General features: G+C 64.1%; 1 protein-coding gene across 3 annotated transcripts in view; it reads left to right on the forward strand.

The window, feature by feature from the left end:
• NEK6 (NIMA related kinase 6) overlaps positions 1–23,951 on the forward strand; it is a 70,457-nt gene extending 46,506 nt beyond the window's left edge. For all 3 annotated transcript variants that reach the window (XM_070056690.1, XM_008273336.3, XM_070056689.1), the window contains exons 3-10: positions 238–378; positions 1,237–1,299; positions 6,179–6,289; positions 8,599–8,707; positions 8,968–9,075; positions 15,952–16,046; positions 20,654–20,767; positions 22,452–23,951. In XM_070056690.1, coding sequence (XP_069912791.1) covers positions 238–378; positions 1,237–1,299; positions 6,179–6,289; positions 8,599–8,707; positions 8,968–9,075; positions 15,952–16,046; positions 20,654–20,767; positions 22,452–22,562 — 852 coding nt within the window. In that variant the 3' untranslated portion in view covers positions 22,563–23,951. The remainder of the gene's footprint in view (positions 1–237; positions 379–1,236; positions 1,300–6,178; positions 6,290–8,598; positions 8,708–8,967; positions 9,076–15,951; positions 16,047–20,653; positions 20,768–22,451) is intronic.
• Positions 23,952–24,574: the final 623 nt, after the last annotated feature.

Below are 24,574 nucleotides of genomic sequence, written 5' to 3' on the forward strand. Positions count from 1 at the left end.
CTCTGGGGTGGGAATGGGATGGCGCAGGGAGGCGATGGGGTGGCGCGGGCGGTGCGCAGCCCGGCTTCTCACCTGCAGCGGGGCTGTGGCTGGGAGCAGATGGGACCGGCTGTGGGCTCGGACGGTGGGGTCGGCAAGCAGAGAGCCCCTCTTTCCTGGGCAGGGGCACTGTCGGGGTGCCATGTCCAGGCCTCCCCAGCCTGGTTGGTCACCCCGGATGCGTTCTGTCCCCTCCAGAGGCACCCCAGCACCCTGTCCTTTCGCTGCTCGCTGGCGGACTTCCAGATCGAGAAGAAGATAGGCCGCGGGCAGTTCAGCGAGGTGTACAAGGCCACCTGCCTGCTGGACAGGAAGACGGTGGCCCTGAAGAAGGTGCAGGTGAGCCCATGGCCCGTGCGGACAGGGGGAGGACACCCCGTTTTTAGCCGAGGAAAGCAACGTGAGACTTCACTCTCCAGGCCACAGAGGGAGTTCAGGGGGTGCCGAGGGGCAGGCCCCGTCTCCCTGACCCTGGGCCTGCGGTCGCTCCAGGGTCTGGCTCCCTTGGTTCAGGGCGGGGGGGCCGGCAAAGCTAGGCCAGGTGGCAGAGGTGGGCTCTGCTCAGCTCCCCCAGTCTGGAATGTTCCTGGGTGGGCAGCCCCAAGGGAGAGCGGAGGGGGCGGGTGGGGGCAGGGAGGGGCGTGCGTCCTGGCGCCCGCAGAGGTCTGTGAGCCTCTCGGGAAAGCCCTGGATCTTCACAGGGGCTCCCCTGGTGCCTGCCCTGGCTCTCCTGGGCTGGCCCGCGGCAGGGTGGGCCTTCTGTGTGTAAGCCAGGAGGTGTGGGGGGGATCCCCACCAAGCGGGCTCTGCAGGGGCGCTGGGCACTGTGCCTGCATCTTACCCAGTCCACACAGCACCACCGCGAGGTCGCCTGTTGGCTGTTCACAGAGGGGAGAGCCGAGGCTCTGGGCTGCCCCTCACCTGTGTGTTGCCTTGGTAACTGCTGGGCTTCTGTGGGCCTCAGTCTTCCCCTCTGTGATCTGGGCACAGGGGGAGCAGCCACGAGGATTCCAGGGAAGCAGTTAGCACAGCCCCGGCTCGGGGTGGCGCTCAGTGACGAGGAACCACTGCTGGTACGAGGGTCCCTCAGCAAGGAGCACAGAGAGTCGGGGCTCCAACCCGGGTCCCCGTGGTTCCCGGGGGGGCTGGGCCCCACGTTTTAAACCCCTCCCCATTTCTCTCTTTCCCACCCTCAAGATCTTTGAGATGATGGACGCCAAGGCCAGGCAGGACTGCGTCAAGGAGATCGGCCTGCTGAAAGTGAGTGCCCTGGCCCGGCGCCCACGCCCGAGCCTCGGGGCTATGCGGGGTGACGTGCGGGGGCTGTGGGTGTCCCCTTCCCTCCTGCCCAGAGCAGTGCCTGCAGAGCTTCGGGGCTGGCCTCGCCCTGGCTGGGGCCACTCTGTCCTGGGGCTTCCTCCCCACCAGGGCTTAGGACTCTACCTGAGATCTCGGGGTGATGGGGAGCCCGGGAGACGAGAAACGCTTCAGGCCTTGGAGGCCTGGGAGTCTGGGAGCCTGGGTTCGAATCCTGATGTCCTATGTGGCCCTGAGCCTCAGTGTGCCCATCTGCTCAGTGGGAGGAGCGGCCTCACAGGAAGCAGCAGGACTGGGAAGGAGTAAAAGTGACACACAGCAGGCGTCACTCATCAAGCGGGGGCTGCCGGTGGCCGTGACGACAGCTGTGACGCCTGCCGAGTCTGAGCTGCACAGTCGCCCTGCACGCACCTGCCCCCGCCCTCGGGACCTCCCAGGCTGGTGGGGAAACAGGCGGGCGGCACGTGGTGATCTTGCAGGGTGACATAGGCTGATCAAGGGGCCAGAGGGCCCAGAGGAGCCCGGTGCTGGGCAGGCCCCATGGGGCCAGAATCTGGGAGGCGGAGATGTGGCAGAGCCGATTACAGCAGGGCGGGTGGACACAGGCTGCAGGTGCCGGCAGGGTCTCGGCCACGCCCAGCACAGTGGACTTGAACCTGGGGACTTGGGGACTTGGGGACTTGGAGAGCTACCGAGGTGGCTGAGAGCCGGAAGGATGTGGCGAGGTGTGAGTTTTGAGTTCCTGCTCTGAGGTCAGAAAACACCCTTTCAATGAGGTATTTTTAAACTTTGGGACACAGCTGGGGTCTCAGGGCCTCTGAGCTGGGAACCAGTTGATCTGGTCACCCTTGTCCCCTCACGTGCCCCTGCTCCGAGCTAAGGGATCCTGCATTCGTGCAGGTTAAGCACAGCCTGTTCTGGGTCCCTGGGCACAAACTGTGTGACCACAGCCCCTGTGTGGCAGAAGCCCAAGCCCGGCCCAGCCGTACCTGGCTGGGGAGGGTGCCCCGCCCTTCCACCCAGGTGCAGCCGGTGACTGTTGAGCAGGGGCCTTGCAGGTGGCACACCTGACCGGGTGGCCAGGGGTCAGCAGTTGACCCCTCAGGGCCTCGATGTCCAAATCTGTAAAAGGGACCTGATGACCACATGCCATGGGGAGGTGCAGAAGAGCTGTCTGCGGAGCCCAGGGCAGCTCCGGTGAGTGGCAGTGCCCCGGCGAGACAGCTGGTTGTCAAGGTGATGACCTCTGCCTGCTCTGCCAGCTCCTGTCCTGAAGGCAGACACAGCCCCGCGCACTGCCCGGGGGGCGGGGGGAGGGCAGCAGGGTGTGCCCAGGGCGCGAGTTGCTTCCATCACGACAAAGGGAAGCGTGTTCTCAGCGGGCAGACGGCAGCCAAGCCCGCTCACCTTTGGAGCACTTTGCGTATCCCCGGCTCAAGGGTATCCCCTAGCAGAGGCCCGGGCCCCCCGGAAGGCCACAGGTGAGAGGGGACTCTAGACCAGGGCCTGGGATCACCGCTACAGCTGCCGGCCTTCGCTCCGCCCCCGCGTGCCGTGGACCAATGGCCAGTCCCTTCTCTCTGGGCCTCCGGGATTTGCCTGGTGGCCTCTGGGACCCCTGTTTGGCAGGGAACACTTCCTTAACCTCGCAGGCTCAGACCTGCCTCAGAACGGGAGGGGCTGTCCACCTCCTCTCTCTGGGAGCCAGTGCCTCCCGGACCAAAATTCTAACTCCCACCCGAGACCCCTCTGCTCACTGCAAGTCCCTGCAGAAGCTGCGAGGCCTGGGTGGGTTTCGGGTGGGCTTCAGGGAGCCCCTCCCAGAGGGTGAGATTGCCCAGTGAGAGTGTGAGGCCAAGTCCAAGAGCAGCGTGAGGACACGGGGCCTCATTTCTGACATTTCAAGTTGAGACACAGAGACACAGCGGAACAGAGCTTCTGTTCTCCGGTTCACTCCACTAGTGCGTGCAGCGGCCCCGGGCCGGGCCAGCTGCTGAAGGAGCTGGGAACCCAATGCGGCTCTTCCAGGCAGGTGTAGGGACCCGGCCACGTGAGCCATCCTCGCCGCCTCCCAGGGTCTGCATCAGCAGCAAGCCGGAGTCGGGAGCCCAGCGAGGAGGCTGTGGACCAGTCACTGCAGTGCAGGGTGCAGCCGCCGTAGCGGCCTCTAGACTACCAGGCCAGACTCCGCCCCGAGCGTCGAGGTTTGAAGGCACTCTCAACGTTGCCATTCTCTGGCGCCGGTTGTTGTCATTGAAAGCTGTACCTGGAATGCGGTGTGTGCCGGGGGCCGCTGGCACGGTGGTCAGCGCTGGCCCTGGACGACCCTAAAACAGAAGTCGGGCCAAGGCAGTTTTCCTCAGAGGCACCAAGACAAGGGCAAGGGGAAGACTTTCAGCCCAGGTAGCCTTCCCGCAGACGGGAGGGCGCTGCGATCCCTGCCTCATGCCGCACACAGGAATGACTCTGAAGCGGCTCCTAGACTAAGCACCAGAGCTAACACCGTGCAGTTTGTAGATGAGAACTGGGAGGATCCCGCGTGGCCAGGCTGTGCGAGGGCCCAGAGAGCAGTGAGGCCCCCGCCACAGGCGTAGCTTACGCTTCTCAGACACTGAGCAACCGTGAGAAGACAGGTACAGGTGGGGAGAGGCCCTGACAGAGGCCCCGTGTGTGTGCTGATCACACGGATTGAGCGGAGGGGCAGACACCGTGGCACGGCAGCTTGAGCTGCCACTGGGGATCGGAGTGCAGGTTCAAGTCCCAGCACCGCTGCTTCTGATCGGGCTTCCTGCTGATGCATCCTGGGAGACAGCAGGTGACGGCCCAGGTGTCGGATCCCTGCCACCCGCACGGAGATCTGGGCGGAGTTCCTGCCTCCTGCTGTAGCCTGGCGCAGCCCTGGCTGTTGTGGGCATTTGGGGAGTGAGCCAGCAGATGAAAGATGCCTACCTTTCTCTCTCTCCCTCTGTCTCCCTCTCTCTCCCTCTCTTTGTCTCTCTCTCCCTCTCTTTCTCTCTCCCTCTCTTTCTCTCTCTCTCTCTCTCTCTCTCTCTCTCTCTCTCTCTCTGCCTTTCAGGTAACTTTAAAAATTTTAAATAATAAGAAGAACACCCAATTTTAAAAAAAGTGTGTCTGAGTTTTCAGAGTTCCACACCCTCTGAAGAGAGAGGCCAGACACTGTGTGCCCCCCACCCTCAGCTCCCCTCCCCTGCTGTCATCGACAAAGCCACCCTGGCCTCCATTCAGCCGCTGGGTCAGGCTGTCCCCTCCCACCCTAGGACCTGTGCACATGGCTTCCCTTATGCCCCCTGCCTCAGTGGTTCTCATTCATCCTTCCACCCCCAGCTCAAATGTCACCTCCTCCAGGAAGTCTTCCTGCCACCCTCTGTCCCCCATGTAGGTGGGGTCCCTTATCCTGGGCTCTTCCAGCCCCACATTTCACATTTAGGGCCTGTCTCCTCCTCAGCTCTGGCCTGGGCCCAGCAGGGCACTCGGCACATGGCTGTGGACCGGGCGCTGTGAGGAGTCAGCAGCACTCCCTTGGCACTGCCTCCCCCCCATCCCAGGACGGGACAGCCCCTTGGTGCTGTCTGCCCCGTTCTGCACACCCCTGCTTCCCAGGAGCCTCGATGCAGACATCAGGGCACATGCGCCCTGGCTGGCGGGGGTGGGGGTGCAGGGCACATGCACCCTGCTGTGGGTGGGGGTGCAGGGCACATGAACCCTGCTGTGGGTGGGGGTGCAGGGCACATGCACCCTGCCTGGGGGTGGGGGTGCAGGGCACATGAACCCTGTCTGAGGGGTACAGCAGGCATAGGGCACATGCACCCCGCCTGGGAGTAGGGTGGCGGCATTTCCCTTCCTCTCCCTCAGTAGCGTGTGAGCCGGGCTCAGCTCGGCCATCACACCTGTGTTACTGCCCCGGGGAGCCAGGAATCAGGATGGCTCCAGTGTGCGGTGCCTGCTCGGCATGGGGCAGGCGGGAGCAGGTGCACCTACCCCGGGGCCAGGGCTTGTCCAGCTCCAGGGCCAGAGGCCTCAGACAGGCAGTAGGCACCAGGGCAGAGTGGGGTCCGTGCGGGGCGCAGGGGTGCGGTGTGAGCTGGGGATGAGCTGAGGCTGCCTCTGGGCCCTGGGGCCTGACTGAGGGGTGCCCGCCGTCAGGGATGGTCAGGGAGTGACCAGTAGGGGTGGTGTGTGTCCGCCCTAGCCCCTCCCTGTCCTGGAATCCGTGGACCAGCACAGGTCAGCACGCAGTGTAGACGCAGTGTAGAAAACGGGCCGGCGTGGGCTCGGCTGTCGCTGATAAGTGGACTGTGCCCACCCCCGTGGCCGGAGGTTTGGGCCCCTTCTGGTGTACGGTATCCTCCTCTGGGCCTGGCCCGGGCTGGCTCCCAGCCGCGGGGGCGCTGCCCGGCCTGGGCCCCACGCCCCACTTCAGCAAACACAGGCGGTGGCACAGGCCAGAGGCCGGGGCTCCGGGCCGGGCTCCTCAGCGGGGACTGTGACCTTCGAGGATTCCACAAGGGACCGGAGCGTGGGCCCTGATCTGCCCTGGAGGGCGGGCGCCGCGCAGGGGCTGCAGCACTCAGCAGGGGCCCGAGCCCGTCAGGGCCTTCCGGCCAGCCTCCCCGTGCCCATCTCACAGTTGAGAAAACCGGGACTCAGGGGGCAACACGGCTTTGCCCGCAGTACCAGCACTGCCCGACTCGCACGTGCAGGCCTTTCCCTGGGTGGGGGCGCCCTCGTGGGCGGGCAGGTGCGGGGCTGGGCCCGCTTCCCCTGGCGCCCTGCCTCCCTCCTCCTCTCCTCTCCCCTGCAGCAACTGAACCACCCGAACATCATCAAGTACCTGGACTCGTTCATCGAGGACAACGAGCTAAACATCGTGCTGGAGCTGGCCGACGCCGGGGACCTCTCGCAGATGATCAAGGTGCGGGCCGCCAGGGGCGCGAGCCGGGCCGGCGGCCCCGTCAGGGCCTCCTGGGCTCCGTGCCCGGGGCCGATGCGAGGGGCTCAGCCTCGGGGAAGCTAACGGGGAGGGGGCTGGAGGCTGGGGGCAAGGACCCTCCAGCGCTGCCCTGCCCAGCCAATCCACAGCACAGGGCCCCTTCTGCCGCCCACGGCAGGAGCAGGCCCAGCTCCCGGAATCTGGGTCCAACGCCCCGTTTTACGGAAGGGCGGAACAGCCCAGAGAGGTCGAGATGAGTGAGGACGCCCAGCAGTGCGGGGACGGAGCCTGGTTTCCTGCCCTAGTGTTCATGAGTGGAGTCCCCGAGACCTTGGCTCTCACCTCCTGGTTTTGTCTTTCTGTGGCCCCCACCACACGTGTGGGGGTTCCTCCGCACACAGATCTGGGGGCACAGAGGGGCTGTGTCAGGTCTTCCCCCACCCCCCACTTTACTTGTTCCGTTCTCATGATGAACACGTATGTGCAGCACACCACATGTGCCAGCCCACGTGTGGGTCCCCGGATCCTAACAACCAACTGTAGACAGGCATGAACAAGCCATGTTCAGGGCTGGTGGGAGTCAGGGAAGGCTTCCCAGAGGAGGTGTCACTGGAGCAGAAGCCTCCAGCATAGGGTCAGGAACAGCTCGTGCGTGGGCCCAGAGGCACAGAGAGCATTTTGGTCCAGCAAGGGCACTAGATGGGGGTGGGGGGCTGAGGAGGGGTGACGCAGGGCCTTTGGGAGCAGGCTCAGGATTTGGGGTGCCCCAAGGTCAGAGAAGCTCCCTGAGACTCCTAGCAGGGAGTAGCCACAGCTGTCCTGGAAGGCTGGCTGGCTGCCCGTGGCCGAGGGCAGGGCAGGGCAGGGGCGTAGTGGGGCTGGGGGACAGGACTGGGCCATCCCCTCCCTTCCTGGATCCTCATCCCGTCCCAGGGACCACACAGGAGAGGTCAGCGTGGGAGCCGTCGGCCCCGTGGGGGCTCCTTCAGGTCGGGGGGCGGGCAGGTGCAGGTGTCCACCACCCTCGGTCCCCGCCTGGCCTGGGGAAGGAGGGGCCCCTTCCCCCGGCTTCCCTCGGCCCTCACTGGCTTGGAGTTCAAACTGACCGTGAGGCCAGCAGGTCAGGGCTGGGATGGGATTAGACCTCTGGGCAGCCTCCCACCCCTCTCTCCCCGGCTCTCTGCAGGGTGTGGCTTGGGGTGGCCCAGCCAGCGGGAGAGGCAGGGCTTGGAGGGGCCCAGCCACAGGTCGGACACCTGTGGAGGACTTCGGGCGGGTCCTTGTCCTCACTTGTGGTGCACCCAGCACAGTGCCCCACGGCCCAGCCACCACAGCCGGGCCACCACATCGTCTACGAGGGACGAAGCGTCAGAGCCACTTCTGCCGCCGCAGAGCCCCCCAGGTTCCCCCGAGAGTCCGCCTCCCGCTGAACGTCAGCTGGCACTTCGGGGATGTGACATTTAGAAAAGCAGTGCTTGCGGCCCCGCGGCCCCGCGGAGGCTGCAGCGGGGATCAGCCAGCGTCACTGGGAAAGCAGCAGCTGCTCTGGCCTCCCAGGCCTGCGGCTCACAGCGCTGGCGTCTCTGCCGGGAGCTCCTGCAGCAGCTGCCCCCCGTGGGAGGTCCTCAGACCGGGGTCCCAGCTCTGTGGGACCCAGGCACGTCCCGAACCCCTCTGAGCCCAGGCCCCCACCAGAGGCCCGGGTGCCGTTGACAGTACATTAGCGTTGAGCTGCGACTCTGCCCCCTTACTTTCCTGGTCTGTAAAATGGGCACAGTTCTCTCTGCTTCGGGCACAGCAAGCTCAGGCCCTTCCTCGCACCCGCACCGCCTGTCCCTTGCCAGGCGTGCGTCCTGAGTCACTTCCTGTCTTCCCAGCACCAGCCTCACCTCTGGCTGCTCTGGGAAAAAGTGCTCCAAAGCCCAAAGCCCCTGCATGACAGCCTGGGACCCAGGGAACCAGTGTCTGAGCCATCGCCCTGCCCCGCCCCGTGGGTCTGGCTCCCGGGAGCCCTCCGGCCTGGCTGGGATGGGTTCCTGGCTGAGCGGCTCACTCCGCACGGCCCCGGCCTGTGCTGGGCTGGGCTGTGTTTCCTGGAGCGCTGGGCAGGGAAGCAGATGACCTCCGTCTGCCACCGTCAGGCATGGGGGTGGGGGCAGCTGAGATGGAACTAGCAGATGGGTCCTGGGTGTCCCCTTCCTGGGCTGGGCCAGGTGGGGGGCAGCGAGTGTCCACCTCCACCCCGAGGCCCACTGACCGCCGTGTGTCCGTCTGTCCCCCCCGCCCCCCAGTACTTCAAGAAGCAGAAGCGGCTCATCCCGGAGCGCACGGTGTGGAAGTACTTCGTGCAGCTGTGCAGCGCCGTGGAGCACATGCACTCGCGCCGCGTGATGCACCGGGGTACGTGCACTCCCCGGACGCTGGGCCGCTCTGTTCCCCGCCCCCAGCACCAGCACCAGCCCAGGTGTGGCCATTCCCGTGGCACCACCAGGAGGTGGGGGTGGGGGCCTTCCGGAGGAGGGAACTTGGCCACGGACTGTGATGGCTCCATAGGAGCTGGCCCTGCCCCCTCACCTGCAAGGCCCTCCCTCGCCCCTGCAGGCATCAGCCCCTTCCCCCCGGCCCCCTGCACCTGCACCAACCCCTCTCTTCCCCTGCAGACATCAAGCCTGCCAATGTGTTCATCACGGCCACAGGCGTCGTGAAGCTTGGTGACCTTGGTCTGGGCCGCTTCTTCAGCTCTGAGACTACGGCGGCACACTCCCTAGGTAAGGGGGGGGGGGTGCTCGGGCACACCCGCAGCCCCTGGGGTCCTGGGGCCCCCTCAGGGGGGCGTGGTGGCTGTCTGGAGCCCCAGGTTTCCCATGCACTCGGAGCAGGCCCTGCTGGGAGTAGAGTGAGACCTGGAGGAGCCGCGGGGGGTGAACCTGGCCCTTCCGGGAAAGGGCGTCTGTCCCAGCCCTTGGCACGGCCTGTCTTCCTCCTGCTGGGAGCTCCTGGCCAGGGGAAGCCGGGCTGGCGGCAGGTTCCCTGTGCCCCGTCCGGCGCATGACAGTGTGAGCCCTGGGGGATGGGTAGCAGGGGGAGGTTCATTGAAACATAGAATGTAGGTGCCAAGAACCCAGGCTCCAGGAACATGGGAGATGGGGCCTTCTGTGTGGGGAGGGGCTGCAGCAGGGCCCCTCCCCGTGGGAAGGTCCCGTAGAGGCCACCTCGGTCACTGCCCCGACCCTGGGCTTGCAGGAAGCGCTGGGCCCCGGGTGGCACGGCCACCTCCCTGGCAGACCGCTCACTTCCGCCCATCCCGCGGCTCAAGCCCGGGGGTGTCTGGCCCCTGAGCACCTGCGGCATCTTATCCAGGTGCCTCCTTCCCTGTGGAAGCTGCCGCCGTGTGCCCGGGACCTGGCAGGCAGCGCACAGCCCCGAGCCCGGCAGCCGCAGGGCCAGTGGGGTGACTGGGGAGAGGTGTCCCCGCCAGGAGCTCTTCCGTTAGCTCCAAAGGCCAGGGGCTGCGTGCAGTGTCCCTGGGTGCTCGTGGCCCCCTCCCGCCCGTCCTCACCCGGGAGGCATGGGGGTCTTCCTCTTTGCAACTGAGGGGTCAAATCTGGGGAGCACCGGCGTCAGGGCTGGGGCTCAGGGCAGGCAGCGCCTGGCAGACCGGGCGCGCCGTCGGCAGGGAAGGAAACCTCCAGGCGTCGCCCACCGCAGGCTGCCTTCGGTCCGTTTGGGCTCCTGTGCCCATCTGGTTTAAGGGCTTCGGGGAGGCCAGGACAGACCGGAAGGAGCCAGAGCCCCTTCCCCCTGCCCCCTGTCGGCCCGGCCCGTCCTGGCTGCGTGGCGCGGCCGAAGACTCGGCTCCCGTCAGAGCCTGTTAGGATCGCCCCGGGAGGGATGGAGGCGATAGGGGCCGCGCGGCAGAGCGATTTTATCCGCTTGGACTGCTGCACTTATTATATTAATGAGAAGGAGTCGGAACCGGGGGAAAGGCTGCCCTCGGAAGCTGGGCTCTCCCGGGCGCTGCGCCCGGTGGAAGGAGCCCTCCCGGGCCTGTCCCCACCCCGCGCCGCGCGCCCTGCCTCTGGGCTTGCCCTGTGAGCTGAGGCCGGCGCGGGGGCTCACGGGACAGGGTCCTGGAAGCAGGGTCTGCCTCCGCACCCCCTCCCCCAGGACCCAGGGGACACCCCTTCCCGCCCAGGCCCAGGGAGCAGCTGACTCAGTCTGCACGCGCGTTTGGGCAGCAAGAGATTGAACTAATTGCCGCTGCGTCGCGACTCCGGCAGGACGCGGGGGCAGGGACCCCTCCGCACCCTGTGCGTGGGCATGAATTATGCATCCGCCGCGTCTACTGTGTACCTACTATGTGGGGGTGCTGTGGTGGCAGCCACGTTGCCCTGGCAACCACCTCACCTCCTAAGGCTGCTGACCCTGGAGCTGGGCTTATGCAAATCCAGTCCCCTCCCGCCGCCCCCTCCCGGGGCCCCCTCCCTGCCGCTGGATTTGCTAACACGAGGCTGGCATGAAAGGGCATTAGTCAGTGCCATGGCCGAGCTGACAGGTGCGGTACCCAGCGGTGGCAGAGCGGCTGCCTCGGTGTCAGGAGCAGGAGCCGTAATTAGAGCGCGGAACAGAATGAGCGTCAGACGAATTACCAGGCAGCAGATCATATTTGTCAGGAAGGATTGCATACATAAAAATTAAGTGACAGTACACGCCGGCGTAATGAAAGAAAAATGAAAGATTTGCCTATACACAGCTCACAAGCTACAAGCAAGTGTCTCGCTCCGAGCAACGGCAGCAGCTGCGAGACAAATTGTGGGGCTGGGAGAGCAGGGGCGCGGCGGTGACAGGGCAGCCCCCCGGCCTGGGATCGGGGTGGGAGGGGAGGCCTCCCACCCCCGCGCCCGCCTCTGTGCGGGGGGCCGCCAGCCTGGCCACCGGGCACAGATCCCTCCCCTCTGCTTCCGGGCTGACCTCCCTGGCCCCCGGCGGCGCGCCCGGCACTTGTAGTCATGCAGCCTGCCCTGCTTCCCCGGGGACCCCAGGGTGGCAGGGGGACAGACAGACACAGGTGGCCTGGTGCGGGGGCGGGTGGCACTGTCTCCTGAGGGCCCACTGTGTGCAGGCAGGTGCAGGGATGCTCAGCGGCGCCCGAGGAGCCCAGGGCCCGCTCCAGCCCCTCCCAGAGCTGCGCTGCACTGCAGTTCTGGTTTTGTGTTTATTTTTTTTTTTTAAGATTGATTTATTTATTTGAAAGGCAGAGTTACAGAGAGGCAGAGGCAGAGAGAGGTTTTCCAACCGCTGGTTCACTCCCCAACTGGACACAACAGCCAGAGCTGCACCGATCCGAAGCCAGGAGGCAGGAGCTTCTTCCAGGTCTCCCACGCGGGTGCAGGGGCCCAAGGACTTGAGCTATCTTCTACTGCGTTCCCAGGCCATAAGCAGGGAGCTGAATTAGAAGTAGAGCAGCCAGGACTGGAACTGGCGCCCATGTGACACTGCAGGCAGCGGCTTTACTCGCTACACCACAGCGTCAGCCCCTCGTTTCAGTTTTTTTGTCTTCACTGAACTCCCTGAAAAGGGGAGAGAAAGAAGAGGGAAAGGGGGGGGCTTGAAAAAAAAACATCTTGCTCTTTTGCAAGTCATGGGGGGCCTTAGCTCCATTTCACAGATGAGAAAACTGAGGCTCAGCAGGATGAGAGCGCGTCTTTGTGGTCACCTGACAGGCAGGTGCAAGAGAGGTCCGCCTGCTCTTCTCACTCTGCAGCTGGTGCCCAGAGAGGGGTGCCAAGGGCCCCCAGGGAGCTCCCCAAGCACCCAGTCACACTATGAGCCCCCCCAGACAGCAGTGAGTGTGGGCCAAGGGCCGGGGAGCTTCTCATGGACACTGGGGGAGGGGCCGTGTCCTTAGCATGTGCCAGCGCTGCGACCTGTCTGCACCCAGGCCTGGCGCTGCCCGGCCTCGTGGGTGGACCATGCTCCTGGCCGTCCACGGGATACAGTCTGGGGCCTCCACCAGCCTGCCCCTTGCCCCACAGCAGGGCCACCTCGAGCCCCGGCTCCTGCCGCAGCTCTGAGCGCTGATGCCCGGGCCGGGAGTCCTGGGCTGTCAGTCATGGCGGCTCACCTGCTGCATGGGGGGGGGGGGGCTCTTTGAGAAGGAAAACAGCTGTGACACCATGGCGGGGGAGGGGCTTCAGCAGATAGCAAGTGGCGACTCCGAGCCTGCCGTGCAAACCACAGCTTCGTCCATCGAGGATCTGTGCCAGGCCCAGGCTACTGGCGGAAACCCCCTTTTAGGCTTCCCGAGGAACCAAATACTCTCTGGTCATCTCTCCCCTTTTCCAGAGAGGGCGCCAGGCTGGGAGCGCAGGGTCCAGGGAGCTGCGAGAGGCAGGGGCTGACGCAAGTGAACCCTGCGTGGGGTCGCCTCCGCATCCGTGTCGTTTGCACCGTGGAGGAGCAGGCCCAGGGCCCTGCTGGGGTGGGGGTGATGCCAGGCCAGAGACACCCCCCTCCGCAGCCACTTGCCAAAGCGCTGTGCACTTGGGGGCGGCTCCCGGACGCCAGCCCGCCCTCCTGCCAACCCTGCCTTTTTGAGATCGAGGGAGCCAGGTTTGTTTTGACGGGAGCAGCGCGTCTCGCGACGCGGCCTCTTTAATCAGCCTCCCGCTTTGAGGTCCCGCGTCCTCCTCTGATATCCGCCGGGTTTGAAATCGGGAGTTCTGGGTAAAGACTCGGCACACACAGTCAGGGCTGGGAGGCTCCACTCCTAGCCGCACAGCTCCGTCTCCCGCTGCGAGCATCCCTGGGAGGTGGGGAGACCCCTCCCCCGCCAGCTTCCCCCGGGTTCGGGCTGCGTCCCCCTCCCCCCACCGCGTGGCCTCCGTAAGCTCCGGTCTCCTTTGAAATCTCCTTTTATCTTGAAACCTCACGCGAGTGCGCGCCGCGCTCTGCAGTGTCTGAGCGTGTCTGCCCGTGGAAGACCAGGCCTTCCGTGCCTTCGTGCCGTAGAAAGCTGGCGAGCCGGGAAGGCGTGCTGCGTTCAGCCCGCTGTGGCGCACGTTGCGGGGGCCGGGCCAGTGAGGCATAGGACCCCCAGCTCAAAGACCACAGGCAGAGAGGAGCAGCCCGGGGCAGGGTGGGCCAAACCTTCCTCAGTTAATTCCTCCCCAGTGTGCGGTGTCGGAGCATCTGCAGGAAGGCATAGGAGGGTGGGCGAGGCTCCTCTCTCACGGTGCACACATCTGAAGGCCCCGGGAGCCAGAGAGAGGTGCAGGTGTCCAAGGCCCACACACCCCGCCCCGCCGTTCTGATCTTGGGTCAGGCTGCAGGTGCAGACGGTGGGCGAGCCCTGCCCCGAGACCCGGCTGCAGCCTCTCTGTCACGCATGTGGCCAGCGGGCTCCTATGGACCCTTCCTGGGACAGGCAGCCGGTAGCACTGGGTCGACATTGGGTGGAAATGGGAGGGAGGAAGGGAGGGAGGAAGGACAGATGGACAGAGTAACGGGTGGGGGGATGGGCGCACAGGTGACCAGTAGGTGGGTGGGGGGATGGGTAGATGATAATGAGGGATACAGGGCTGGGTGGCTGGGTGGATGGATGGAGGTATGAACAGGCGACGGACGAGTGGACGAGCAGACAATAAATTAGATGGCCAGACAGAAGGAGGCACAGTGGTGGACAGCATGTGCCACCCTGGTATCTTAGAAGGAAGTTCCAAATTGTATCCGGGTGTTTGGTCTCCTTCCGCTTGCCCCAGTGGGAATGGGCGAAAGCGGGGAGCAGTGGGGCGGGGGGAGGGGACTGTAATGAGGCCCTGGAACCTGCCCTCCCCCTGCCCCCGGGCTGAGGCAGGGATCTGGACACTGTGGACACTGTGTCACCTGTCCAAGACCCCTGACAGAGGGAAGTGACAACAAAGGGCCCGCCGAGCAGCTGGTCCCCCTGGTGAGAACAGGGGAGAGCGGCTGGGCTGGGCTGGGCAGCAGGTGTGGGGGGACTCGGGCTGTGGGCCTGGTCACGACAGCCCCGGGCCGAAGTCTTGGCCACTGTGCAGCGCCACTGTCCCGCGAGGGTCCCTCGTGCCATCGCCCGAGCAGATGGGGAGCGAGCAGAGGGCAAGGGTGAGGGTGGAAGAGCTGTCAAGGTCAGCCCGGAGCGGGCTAGGCCAGGGGTCTGAGGGTGCAGTGCAGACTGGCGGGGGACGCTGCTGTCTCCCCACGGGAACAGACCCCTGAGCGCCACCCCTCCCCTCCCTGTGTGTTTCTCATCCCACCCTGCGGCGCCCCCCTGGGTGCCGGACGCCACCTGCTTTTGCGCTGAGGTCCCGCTGTGAGCAGTGTACTTGGAGTTACTGTCCGTGACCGACGCAGCTCCCGGAGTGCAGAGCATACCAGGTGCTGCACCTGGGAGCCTCCCGCTTCGGGGCTGCAGGGTACCAGGCGGGTCAGCTCCTTGCCTGGGGGCCCTGTGGGGCTGGGAGCGGTGGTCTCCAGCGTCGTTCACAGCCCCTCCACAGGGTCGGGCAAGGTGCGTTCTTCATTCGGCCCCCGTGCAATTCTGACGAGACCCAGGAGAATAGAGAAACGGGCTCCAGGGACACTTGGGCACAGGTCTGTCCTCCGTCTGGACCTCGCAGGCTCCCTGTCTGGGTTACCCTGGCCGGACGCCGGATGCAGCAGGGCCTGGGGGCGTCTGGTCGGCTGCGCTGGCCGCGTCCACAGTGACCGCCGTGTGGTGGCCTCACGTGCCTCTGGCCCTTGAGCTCCTGCGGGCTCGGCCCCTTGCGCTGCGCTTCCCTGGTCCTGCGCGGATGTCGCAGGGCACGGTGCAGGCTAAGCCTCGGCCATGCCGGCTTCCAGCTGCCTGCACAGAGCAGCAGCAACCTCCGTCACGGGACACCACGTCCCCAGGCGGGTGACCCGGAAAGCCGGGCGCTGAAGCCCGCAGGACAGGCATTTTCCAGATGGGCTGACAGCAGCGTATGAATCCAGGTTCCTGGGCCCCTTGACTGCAGCTCGCATGCTTGTGGCGATGGGGAGCCCACCCCCTGTCAGGAACCCTCCCCTTTGCACAATTCCACCTCTTCCAGAGCGTGCCCCATGCCTGGACAGAGCCCCATGCTGCTTCTTCGACTTGGTTGGGGGGAGGGGATCCCACAGGTGATCGGGGTCCTTGAGCAGTAGAAGCAGTAGAAGCCCGTCCTCACCAGGGACACCTTCCCCCACGCTCTCCATCTTCCACCCACTGGTCCACTCCCCAAATGGCCCCAACAGCCAGCCCTGTGCCAGGCCAAGTTTGGGAGCCTGTAACAGTCTCTGGGTCTCCCACGTGGGTGGCAGGGGCCCACGCACTTGGGCCATCTTCCGCTGCACGTTAATGGAGCTGGATGGGATGCAGAGCAGCCGGGACTCGAACCAGCGCTCTGACGTGGAATGCCGGCAGTGGCTTCCCCTGCTGTGCCAGGACGCCGGCCCCAGTTCCGTCTTCCCTGAGCTCTGTTGAAACCGGGCCGAACACCCACCTCCTGGCTGGTCTGCGCTTCACAACCCGGACACTCCGGGGGCAGCCCTCGCACCGGCCTCGAGAGGCCCTGCCCCTGGCCAGGCTTGGAGGTGAGTGCCCGTCCCTGGCTGTGTTTCAGTGGGGACGCCGTACTACATGTCGCCGGAGAGGATCCACGAGAACGGCTACAACTTCAAGTCTGACATCTGGTCCCTGGGCTGCTTGCTGTATGAGGTGAGCGGGGGAAGCGGGGACGCGGGGCTCCCCAGGAGGGGTGGGGTCTGCCGGAGACTCGGTGCTCTGGGACCTGTCTTTCACCCGCTGGGCCCCATGCGGGGCCTGGGTAGCTGCGTTGGGCCAGCAGAGGTGTTGTGGGGTGACAGCCGCCAACTGGGGGCTGCCCAGACACAGGGAGGGGCAGGCTGGACAAGGCCAGATCTGGCCCCGTGGCCCCTGGTTTCCTTGGGGACCACGTTGACAGGCTGAGCGTCTGCCCGTCGTTCACCACTTGCTGATGGAGAGGCCCCGTGCAGAGTGGTTTTAGAACCGGAAGCCTGGTTGGTTGTCGGCTTCCTTGGAGCTGATGAGCTACTGCCCTCATCCTGACGCGGAGGTGCGGCCACAGCAGTGACGCCCAGGCGCCGCCTCTAACTGCGGGGATCGCCCCTCTGTCCTGTGCACGGGCTCGAGGACCCTGCTGGCTGACGCTGCACCACAGGAGACACAGGGTCTCCGGCAGTGGGACTTCCCCGCGCTGCGTCACACCCGGGGACACTGCAGTCAAAACCCCAGTCTCGGCGGGCTTTAGCTTCGCAGCGTCTTCCTTAACTACGCCAGTGGCCTGCCGTTAGGAAGACGGATGCGTCGTTTTGAAAGCGTGGCTGCAGACGTGGCCCTTGTGCCATGGGTGCTGGGGCCCCCAGAGTCATCTCGGGGCCTCTGGGTGCATCAGGCCCCGGCAGACAGATGGGGAGCGGGCTGTGTTCTTTTCATGGGCTCCCCCAGGGCATGGGGCGCAGGGGGCTTCCCGCAAGCTTCTGGCTGGGCACTGCCCACCAGAGTGGCTCCCGGGGGCAGGGGCACGCAGACCACACCCCGCTCCTGGCCCACTGCTGGCCAGAGTCTGGGTTGAGTCCTCTCTATCTCCATGTCTGTGCAGCCCATTCCTGCACTGTCTTTATCAGGAAAGCCGGCGCACCCACGTCCAGGATCACCCATCTGGGCGTGGGCGGAGCCAGGAGTCCCCGGGTTGCACGGTGCCGTGTGTGGTCCTGGTGCTCTGCCACCCAGGCTGCCCCAGCAGTGACACAGCGGAGCCCAGGCCATGCACTCACCTGGCTGCCACCCTGGTAGACCTCGGGAGCGGGTGAGGCCCACCTGTAGATGGGCATTTCCCCCCCTCCCCAGGTATGGGACCCTGAGGGCAAGGACAGCTCTTCTGGCTCCCCCGAGGCCCAAGCCAGTGTCCCCGGCGCAGTGGGCTGCTGCCGTGGGCCATGTGAAGGAGATAGCAGGTGCGCAGCTGGCGTCACTGCCGTGGCTTGTGCCAGAGGTGCCAGGGCCTGGCAGGAGCCCAGACTCTGGTGGGAAGGACCCACGCTCCCCAGCCCGCCCCTGCTGGGTGTAGAATGCCAGTCCAGCAGCCGCCCTGCAGTGAGCAGGGAACGAGGCCCTTGTGTCAGGTGCTCTGTCCAGAGAGGCCCAGGCCTGCACATGAGCCGGTACAGGCTGGGGTCAGCCCTGCTCCCCTCGGCCAGCAGGAAGCCCAGTGCAGCTCAGCCCCTGTCCCCCGGAGGACTGTCCCCGTGTATCGTCCCCGATCCAGGTGGCTCGTTTTCCTGCTTTGTGCTTTCCTGCCCTCTGGGAGCCCCACAGGTTTCCAAACGGAAGCACACCTAGGCCGGAGTGGGCGGCCATGACCCGAGCCTGGGCATCTCCCCAGGGCTGAGCAGGGAGCCAGCGGGGCACAGCCACCGCCCGCTCTGCCTGTGCGCGCATGTCCAGTGGGGAGGAAGTGCCCACCTTCAGATGTGTTTGTGGGTGGGGGGTGGGGTTGCGTGGGCAGCATGGGGCTGATGGAATCTGTCCAGTCCTGCAGGGCTGGACTCCAGCCCGAGGGCCTTGGGCACCCCTCTCCCAGCTCCCGCAGCCCAGGCAGGGAAGGGGAAGCCGCTGTCTTCCCAGGAGATGGGGAGGGGAGCGCATCAGCCCAGGGCTGCGGTAATTGGAGGGAGACTTCCTGCAGTCACGGCTGGAGGCACCTTCCCGGGGAGCCAGCCTGCTGAAGAGCTGCGAGCAAGGCCCCTCCCATCTCCTGCAGACCACAAATGAGGGGCCAGCACGGCCCCTGCTCTGCCACGGGAGCCCCCCTTGGTCCTGAGGCAGCTGTGACAGCGGGTCTCCCAGGTCTGGGGTCCAGAATCCAAAGTCGGCTCACTGAGCTGGGTCAGGGGCCCGCAGGGCAGGTCTTCATGCCCTGGGCCCTGCTCAGGTCTTGCATGTTTCCCCTGATCTGCGAAATCTCGTCTGCCACCAGGGGCAACAGTCGTGGCTTCCAGGGAGACAAGCCTAGGGAGCCATGCCGAGCCCACCACAACCTCTTTCAAAGTTGGGTGTCCAGATGTCCCTAGGGGCCTCCCGGGGTCACCTGTAGATGCTGTTGTTGACCCAAGGCTAGTGAGGAGCCGCCACAAAGCCACACCCAGCGCGGGAGCTGAGGCAGGCGTCAGGAGCTGGCTCAGCCGTGCCACCCTGGTCACTGGAGTCCCCCACCCGGTGCGCTCCCAGCAGAGCCGTCTGGCCGTGGCCTGGTAGCGCAAGCGGCGGAGGGGGCTTCACTTTCATCATGGCAGCGCCCAGCAGGACTTACTGATGTGCTCCAAGCACGCACCTGACGCCACCGGCTGGTTGGAAGCTGCTGGGCAGGGGAGCTCGCACAACAGCCCTGGGGGGTCCACCCAGGACTGGGACCAGCAAGAAAGCTGGGGGCGGGGACCAGCTGTGCCTGGAGTTCTGGCCAGAGCGGCTGAATGTGGGCAGCGGGGCTGCGTGCTGCGTGGCGGGCAGCTCGCCTTGGGGGCACCCTCCTCACCCAGACGTGCTTGGGAGACAGGTGAGGAGATGGGTGTCTGAGGCCTGACAGGCAGCACCACACGCAGCCACTGTTTGCGCAGGAGCCACCCCCGCCCCTGTGACATCTCAGATCACAGAGCAGCTCCTCTGCACCCTCCCGGATTGGGCATGTGCCGGCGGCATCCTGGTAACGCCAGGGAGGAGATGGCTGGAGCCCGAGCCCTAACGAGGCAGCCAGCATCAGCCCCGACCAATGGAGGCCCCGTGGTCGCTGGTGCGGGGAGCCCCTTCCCGTGTCGCCAGCCAGTAGGGCAGGCAGGACACTGCTCCCACCGGAACCTGCAGGTGTAAACGAGAGGCCCCTGTGAGCAAGGCGGACCACCGCAGGAGACCAGGGCCTGTGTTCACGGGGCCGCCGTTTTCAACGTCCTTACTGCTCTGAACAGAAACTGTCCCCAGGAAAGTCCTTGGTCCTAAACCACCACTGGGGGGGGGGGGGTGCCCACAGCAGCCCGGCGCTACCCTGCAGCCTCAAGTGGCGCTCTGCTGTGGCACCAGATGTCCTTTGGAAACTGCCCAATTAACCCTTTGCACCCAGATCTGTCGTTTGAATTGTGGGAAATCATGCATCACCCCGGTGACACAGTCTTTGCAGACTCCATGGTAAAGCTGCTGCCAGCCAGGCCGGCGGACCCCCCGGAGTGGGCAGGGCTCCTCCCCGCAGGGGTCCCATGGCCCATGGGTTCCCAGCCGTCCTCAGAGGGGCCTGAGCCTCTGCCCTGTTGGAGCATGGGGGCCAAGGGGATGCTGCAGACTCCTGGACCTGGCTCTTGTTCACAGGGGTGATCTGAAACTGAGCACCCCACGGACCCAGTGACCTTGGGCTCCTCCCAACCAAGACGAGGCTCTCTGGGCCGCCTTCTGGGGCAGGAGGGCGAGTGTGGGTTCTTCACACCCAATGGTGCGTTACAGCCAGAGCGGCCCTGCCGCCCAGCTCCACAGAAGGGAACCACGCCAAGTGCACAGGACGGCTCCACAGCCCCTGGCTGTCCCCTAGCAGGAGCCATTGCACCACCACTTGGTGACAGCCACGGTGAGCAGGTGGGACCAGCAGGTGCCCTTTGAGGATCCCACCCCTAGTAGTGCTCAGAATGGTGGGGTGGGGGCGCTGTTCCCTCCAGAAGGGGCTGGCCTGGTTGCTCCCTGCCTGGGTGAGAACTCACTAGCCTCCCCCCAACCCCACCCCGCACAGCTGGCCTGCTTGCCAGGTGGAGCCATGGCCAGGCCTCATCAGATGGTGACAGTGCCTCAGGGGCACTGCTTCGCCACGGGCCGGTCTTAGCCTCACCACAGCCCTGCAGAGGGCCTCTTCCTGTCCCAGATGAGAAGGACGAAGGGCAGACACACGGCAACATGTGCAGTGCAGGGGTCCAGGTCGGGCTGGGGCTGGCTGCAGGGCCAGGCGCTTCCCCTCCACCCTGGACCTTCCCCAGGGCAGAAGGTTCCAGCCGCCTCCCAGCCCTCTTCCGGCATCCCGCTTCCAGGCCCCAGCTCTGAAGTAGCTGGCCGGACCAGCCACGGTGCAGTCCCCAGCCCAGAACCAGCCCTCAGCTGGCCTTTCCCCCTGCAGGGCTTTCAGCCTGGGGACTGCTCTTGAGGTTGCTAAGACAATGGGCTGGAAAGCAGCCCCTGAGAGTCTGGGCTGCCCTGAGGACCAGAGAAGGGCCCACTCTCGCCTCCGGGCGTCACCCAGCCCCTTCCCCTTGCAGATGGCCGCTCTGCAGAGCCCCTTCTACGGCGATAAGATGAACCTCTTCTCTCTGTGCCAGAAGATCGAGCAGTGCGACTACCCGCCCCTCCCCGGCGAGCACTACTCGGAGAAGGTGAGTGCGGCAGCAGCCAGCGGGTTCCAGGGTAGACGAAGGCTGGCAGAGAAGGGGTCTCAAGACACCGCTGGGGCCTCCACCTCCAGGCTGGGCTGCCAGCGTGCTGCACGGCAGGTGGGCTGCGGCCCTCTTCCTGGAGCAGGCCGGAATCACACAGCTCTGAGGAGGAGGTTGGCTTCGCAGCACAGTGCGGGCTGGAGGCAGCCACGGGTCGGTCATACACTCCTTCCCTGTTCCTGGCCGAGTCACTGCACCCCGAAACTCAGTTCCCTCATCTGCAAACTGGGGGTATTACAGGGTCTTCCATCCAGGAACAGGGTTAAGGAGTAAGGGAGGGGATGAGGCTCACGCTGCCACCACCACCAAGAGCAGCCACTGGTGGTGGCTCTGGGTCTGGAAATGGTCACTGCGTGGCAGCCGATGCCATTACTTCTGCTCGAGGTCAAGGCAGTGGGCAAGGGAGGCCTTCCTGGGCCACCGCTTCACGACAGCGGCCCCACGTTCACTGTGCTGTCTTCCCCTCTTTACCTATAAGGAAACTTGGACAGTCTGGGGGACTTGCCCAGGCGGGACTGAACCCCATACCTGCCGTAGGGCCACCTGTGTGTTTCGGGCACCACTGCCTCTGGGGCGAGGCTTTGGAAGGAGCACGCTTGTGCACCAGCGCTGGCGCCTCGGCAGGGCAGTCACAGACCAGCTGGCCCCAGCGCGCTCCTGCTGTGTCCGGGCGGCTCTGCCTCCCTCCGGCCTGCCTCAAGGGCTCGCTAACTTTTCAGAGAGACCCCTTTCTGGGTGGGCATCGGGCTGGGTGGGGAAGACGCCACGTGGTCCATCTGAATCCTGTATCCGAGTGCTTGGGTTCAAGTCCTGCCTCCAGTTCCTGATTCCGGCTTCCTGCTAATGAGCACCCTAGGAGGCAGCAGGAGATGACGACTCAAAGTACTCGATTCCCTGCCACTGACACGGAGACCTGGATGGAGTTCTGGGCTCAGGCTGGGGGTGCCGCAGCTCTCTGGCCCAGGTAGAAAATGCCGGGCCAGAGGAAGCAGTTTCTGAGCCTGGGGGGCTCCCTGCAGCACCCCTTCTGCCTTCCCACGGAGCTCACTTGAGCCCCACTTGCTCGAGACCTCCTCTCTCCCCCTGTTGTTCGCAGCCCCGCAGGGCCAGCCGGCCCCTCCAGCAGGTGTTTAAATGAAAACCACTGGTGAGCCCGCCCGGTGTTGCAAGTTAAGATGTAGGCTTTTTAAGGTCATGATTTTAATTACCATTAAAATAATTGGCACTCAGGCCATCGGAAAAGCGTGAGGTGATCAGAGGCGCAGGCCCCCTCCCCCACCTCGGGCGGCACAGCCTTCAGTGTCTGTATAATTAAAAGCTCCGGCTTTCATGAGCACAATAAAGAGGCCGGGGGTGGGCGGGCTGCAGCCTGCTGCATGGCGATGCATTTATTATGATCAGTAAGCTCCTGCCTCGAGTTGTGTCCTCTGCATGACTGACAGCAGGTGCGTGCACACATTGTCCCAGTGCTGTGCAGTCAGAATGTATTCAAAATTACATGGAGGCATACTGTCCAGGCCTCCAAGGACCGTGTGCCCACCGCCCCCTCAGTACCATCCTTCAGCTTACATGGGGACCATCCCAGCTGCCGCGAGGCCTCAGTCCACCGCTCTCTCCCTTGCAGTTACGGGAACTGGTCAGCATGTGCATCTATCCCGACCCTGACCAGAGACCGGACATCGGCTATGTGCACCAGGTTGCCAAGCAGATGCATGTCTGGACGTCCAGCACCTGAACGTGGACACGCCTGCCTCATCGAAAGCCAACACCACTTTGCCTTACTTGAGACTTCTCTCCAAGTGGCCCCCGGTAGCCTAGAACAGCCAAGACCAGAGTGCAGCAGGTCCCCGGGGCAGCTGTGCGCTGCAGACGCTGGGGCAGGGACGCCGGGCACCGCACGGCGCCGGTCACGTCGAGTCCTTTCCTCCTTCTGTTGCGGACGCTCTCAGCTGGTTGGTGACAAGGGCAGGTGGCTGCAGAGCCGCTGCGGCCCCTTGTCTCTGGGTTGTAATGTGAATCGCTAGGAAACTGCCCCCGTGGCCTGTTCAGGTCACTAGCAGGAGACTGGGGATGTGTATAGTTAGCCTCTGCAGATGGTTACTAGCGAGTTCAGTGTAGTTCTTAGTATCTTTCCCATCAAGCTGTGTGTTTAACTTGCTCTGTTATAAAGGGGTAGAGTGGAGATAACTTTGAGTAGAGTAGAATTTGGCTCCTGTTTTACCTACGTTTTATACCTTGAACGATGAGAACCTGGCACCTGGCACAGAGCTTCGCAAGGCACGTGGCACCCGGAGGCCAGGCACAGTTCCTGGCAGTGCAGTGCAGCCATCTCCTCCCCAACACCTGCCGTGCACCGGGCATGGTCACCTCCCTGAAGGCCAGTGCTCGTTCCGTGATCAGTGTTACGTGTTGTCCTCCGTGGGAAGGCAGCACGGGATACCAAACAAACCAACCAAACCTAAGGACTTTGCCCTTGGCCTGTCTTACAAGTTTTGGTTCTGCAACTTCCTAGCGTGACTTTGGGCAATCTTAGCCTTTCTGAGCCTCAGCTTCCTCATCTGTAAAATGGGACTGACGGTCTCCACACAGCACTGCTGACAGCATTTGAGGTAAGATACGCAAGTTAGTGAACATACTGTTAGCTGACCCAAAGCCGGTAGCCCTCACTCCTTCCCAGAACCGCCTAAGTCAAGAATTAAAGTACAACTGTATTTTGTGTAGGAAACTGGAAATATGTTCGCTTATTTCTTATTCCCAAAGAGGATTAACTGTGAAGATTAATTTATAAATGTGAACTTCAGGAAACCTCAAGCTCTGGAGGGGTAGTCTGCATTTTGTTTTTGTACTCAAATTAATCCTCAAAGGGCCTGTGCTGTTGCCTCTGACTTGGCGACAGCTCAGCCCTCCAGACGAGGGCCCCACCCTCGGTGTTTTGGTCAGCTGCTTCCTGGTACTCACCTGGCTGCCTGTAGTGACCTCGCTGATCGGCCTCTCTGGGGACCCCGGCTGGGCACTGCTCTGTCCCCGTGTGTGAACGCTGCAGGCGTGAGAGGTTGTCTGTCTCCGGTTGCGGCCTTTGCTCTGTACTTGTTCTCCAGGTTTGAAATAAAACGGGGTGAGAGGAGTTCCTTCTGTGAAAGTGCAATTTGTGGGTGACTTTAAAACCCTGCCACTTTTCTCTCCTAAACCAGCAGATTCTAGACTTCAATGTAAAAAGTGTTACACAGCCCAGTTTCTCAAGGAGCCTGTAAAAACATCCCTGCCCAGGCCCCAGACATTCTGAGTAATCCTGGAATTTTTTTAAGCTCCCCAAATAACTTTCATACTCATCAGCCAAGTGCTGCCCTCAATAACCCCATTGTTGTCCCTAGCACACTCCAGTGGTTTCCTGTGAGTGGGCTCACCCTGGAATGTTCTCTCCAGGGGAGTCAAGTCCTCGTCTCCGACCCAGCACCTACCATCAAAAGTTCTAATTCCAGAGCTCTGCAGACACCCCCAGAGCCCCTCCCGGGTCCGCTGGTGCTCTCTGCCTGCCCCGACTCTGCAGGCAAGAGAGCAGCAGCCCCTCCGCGGCTGCGCAGTCAGCAGTCGGAGCCCGAGTGTGTCAGAGACCAGGTCCTGACTACTACCAACCAGGGAGCCCAGGACATCCCTCTGATTTCTGTCAAACCGGCCCAAGCGGTGTCTGTCCGATTTCACTCAGCTAAGGTGAGGCTGACTCCCCCTCCCCCCCACCCATTAGTGCGG

The sequence above is a fragment of the Oryctolagus cuniculus genome, chromosome 1 (assembly GCF_964237555.1).
Source record: "Oryctolagus cuniculus chromosome 1, mOryCun1.1, whole genome shotgun sequence".
NCBI lineage: Eukaryota > Metazoa > Chordata > Mammalia > Lagomorpha > Leporidae > Oryctolagus > Oryctolagus cuniculus.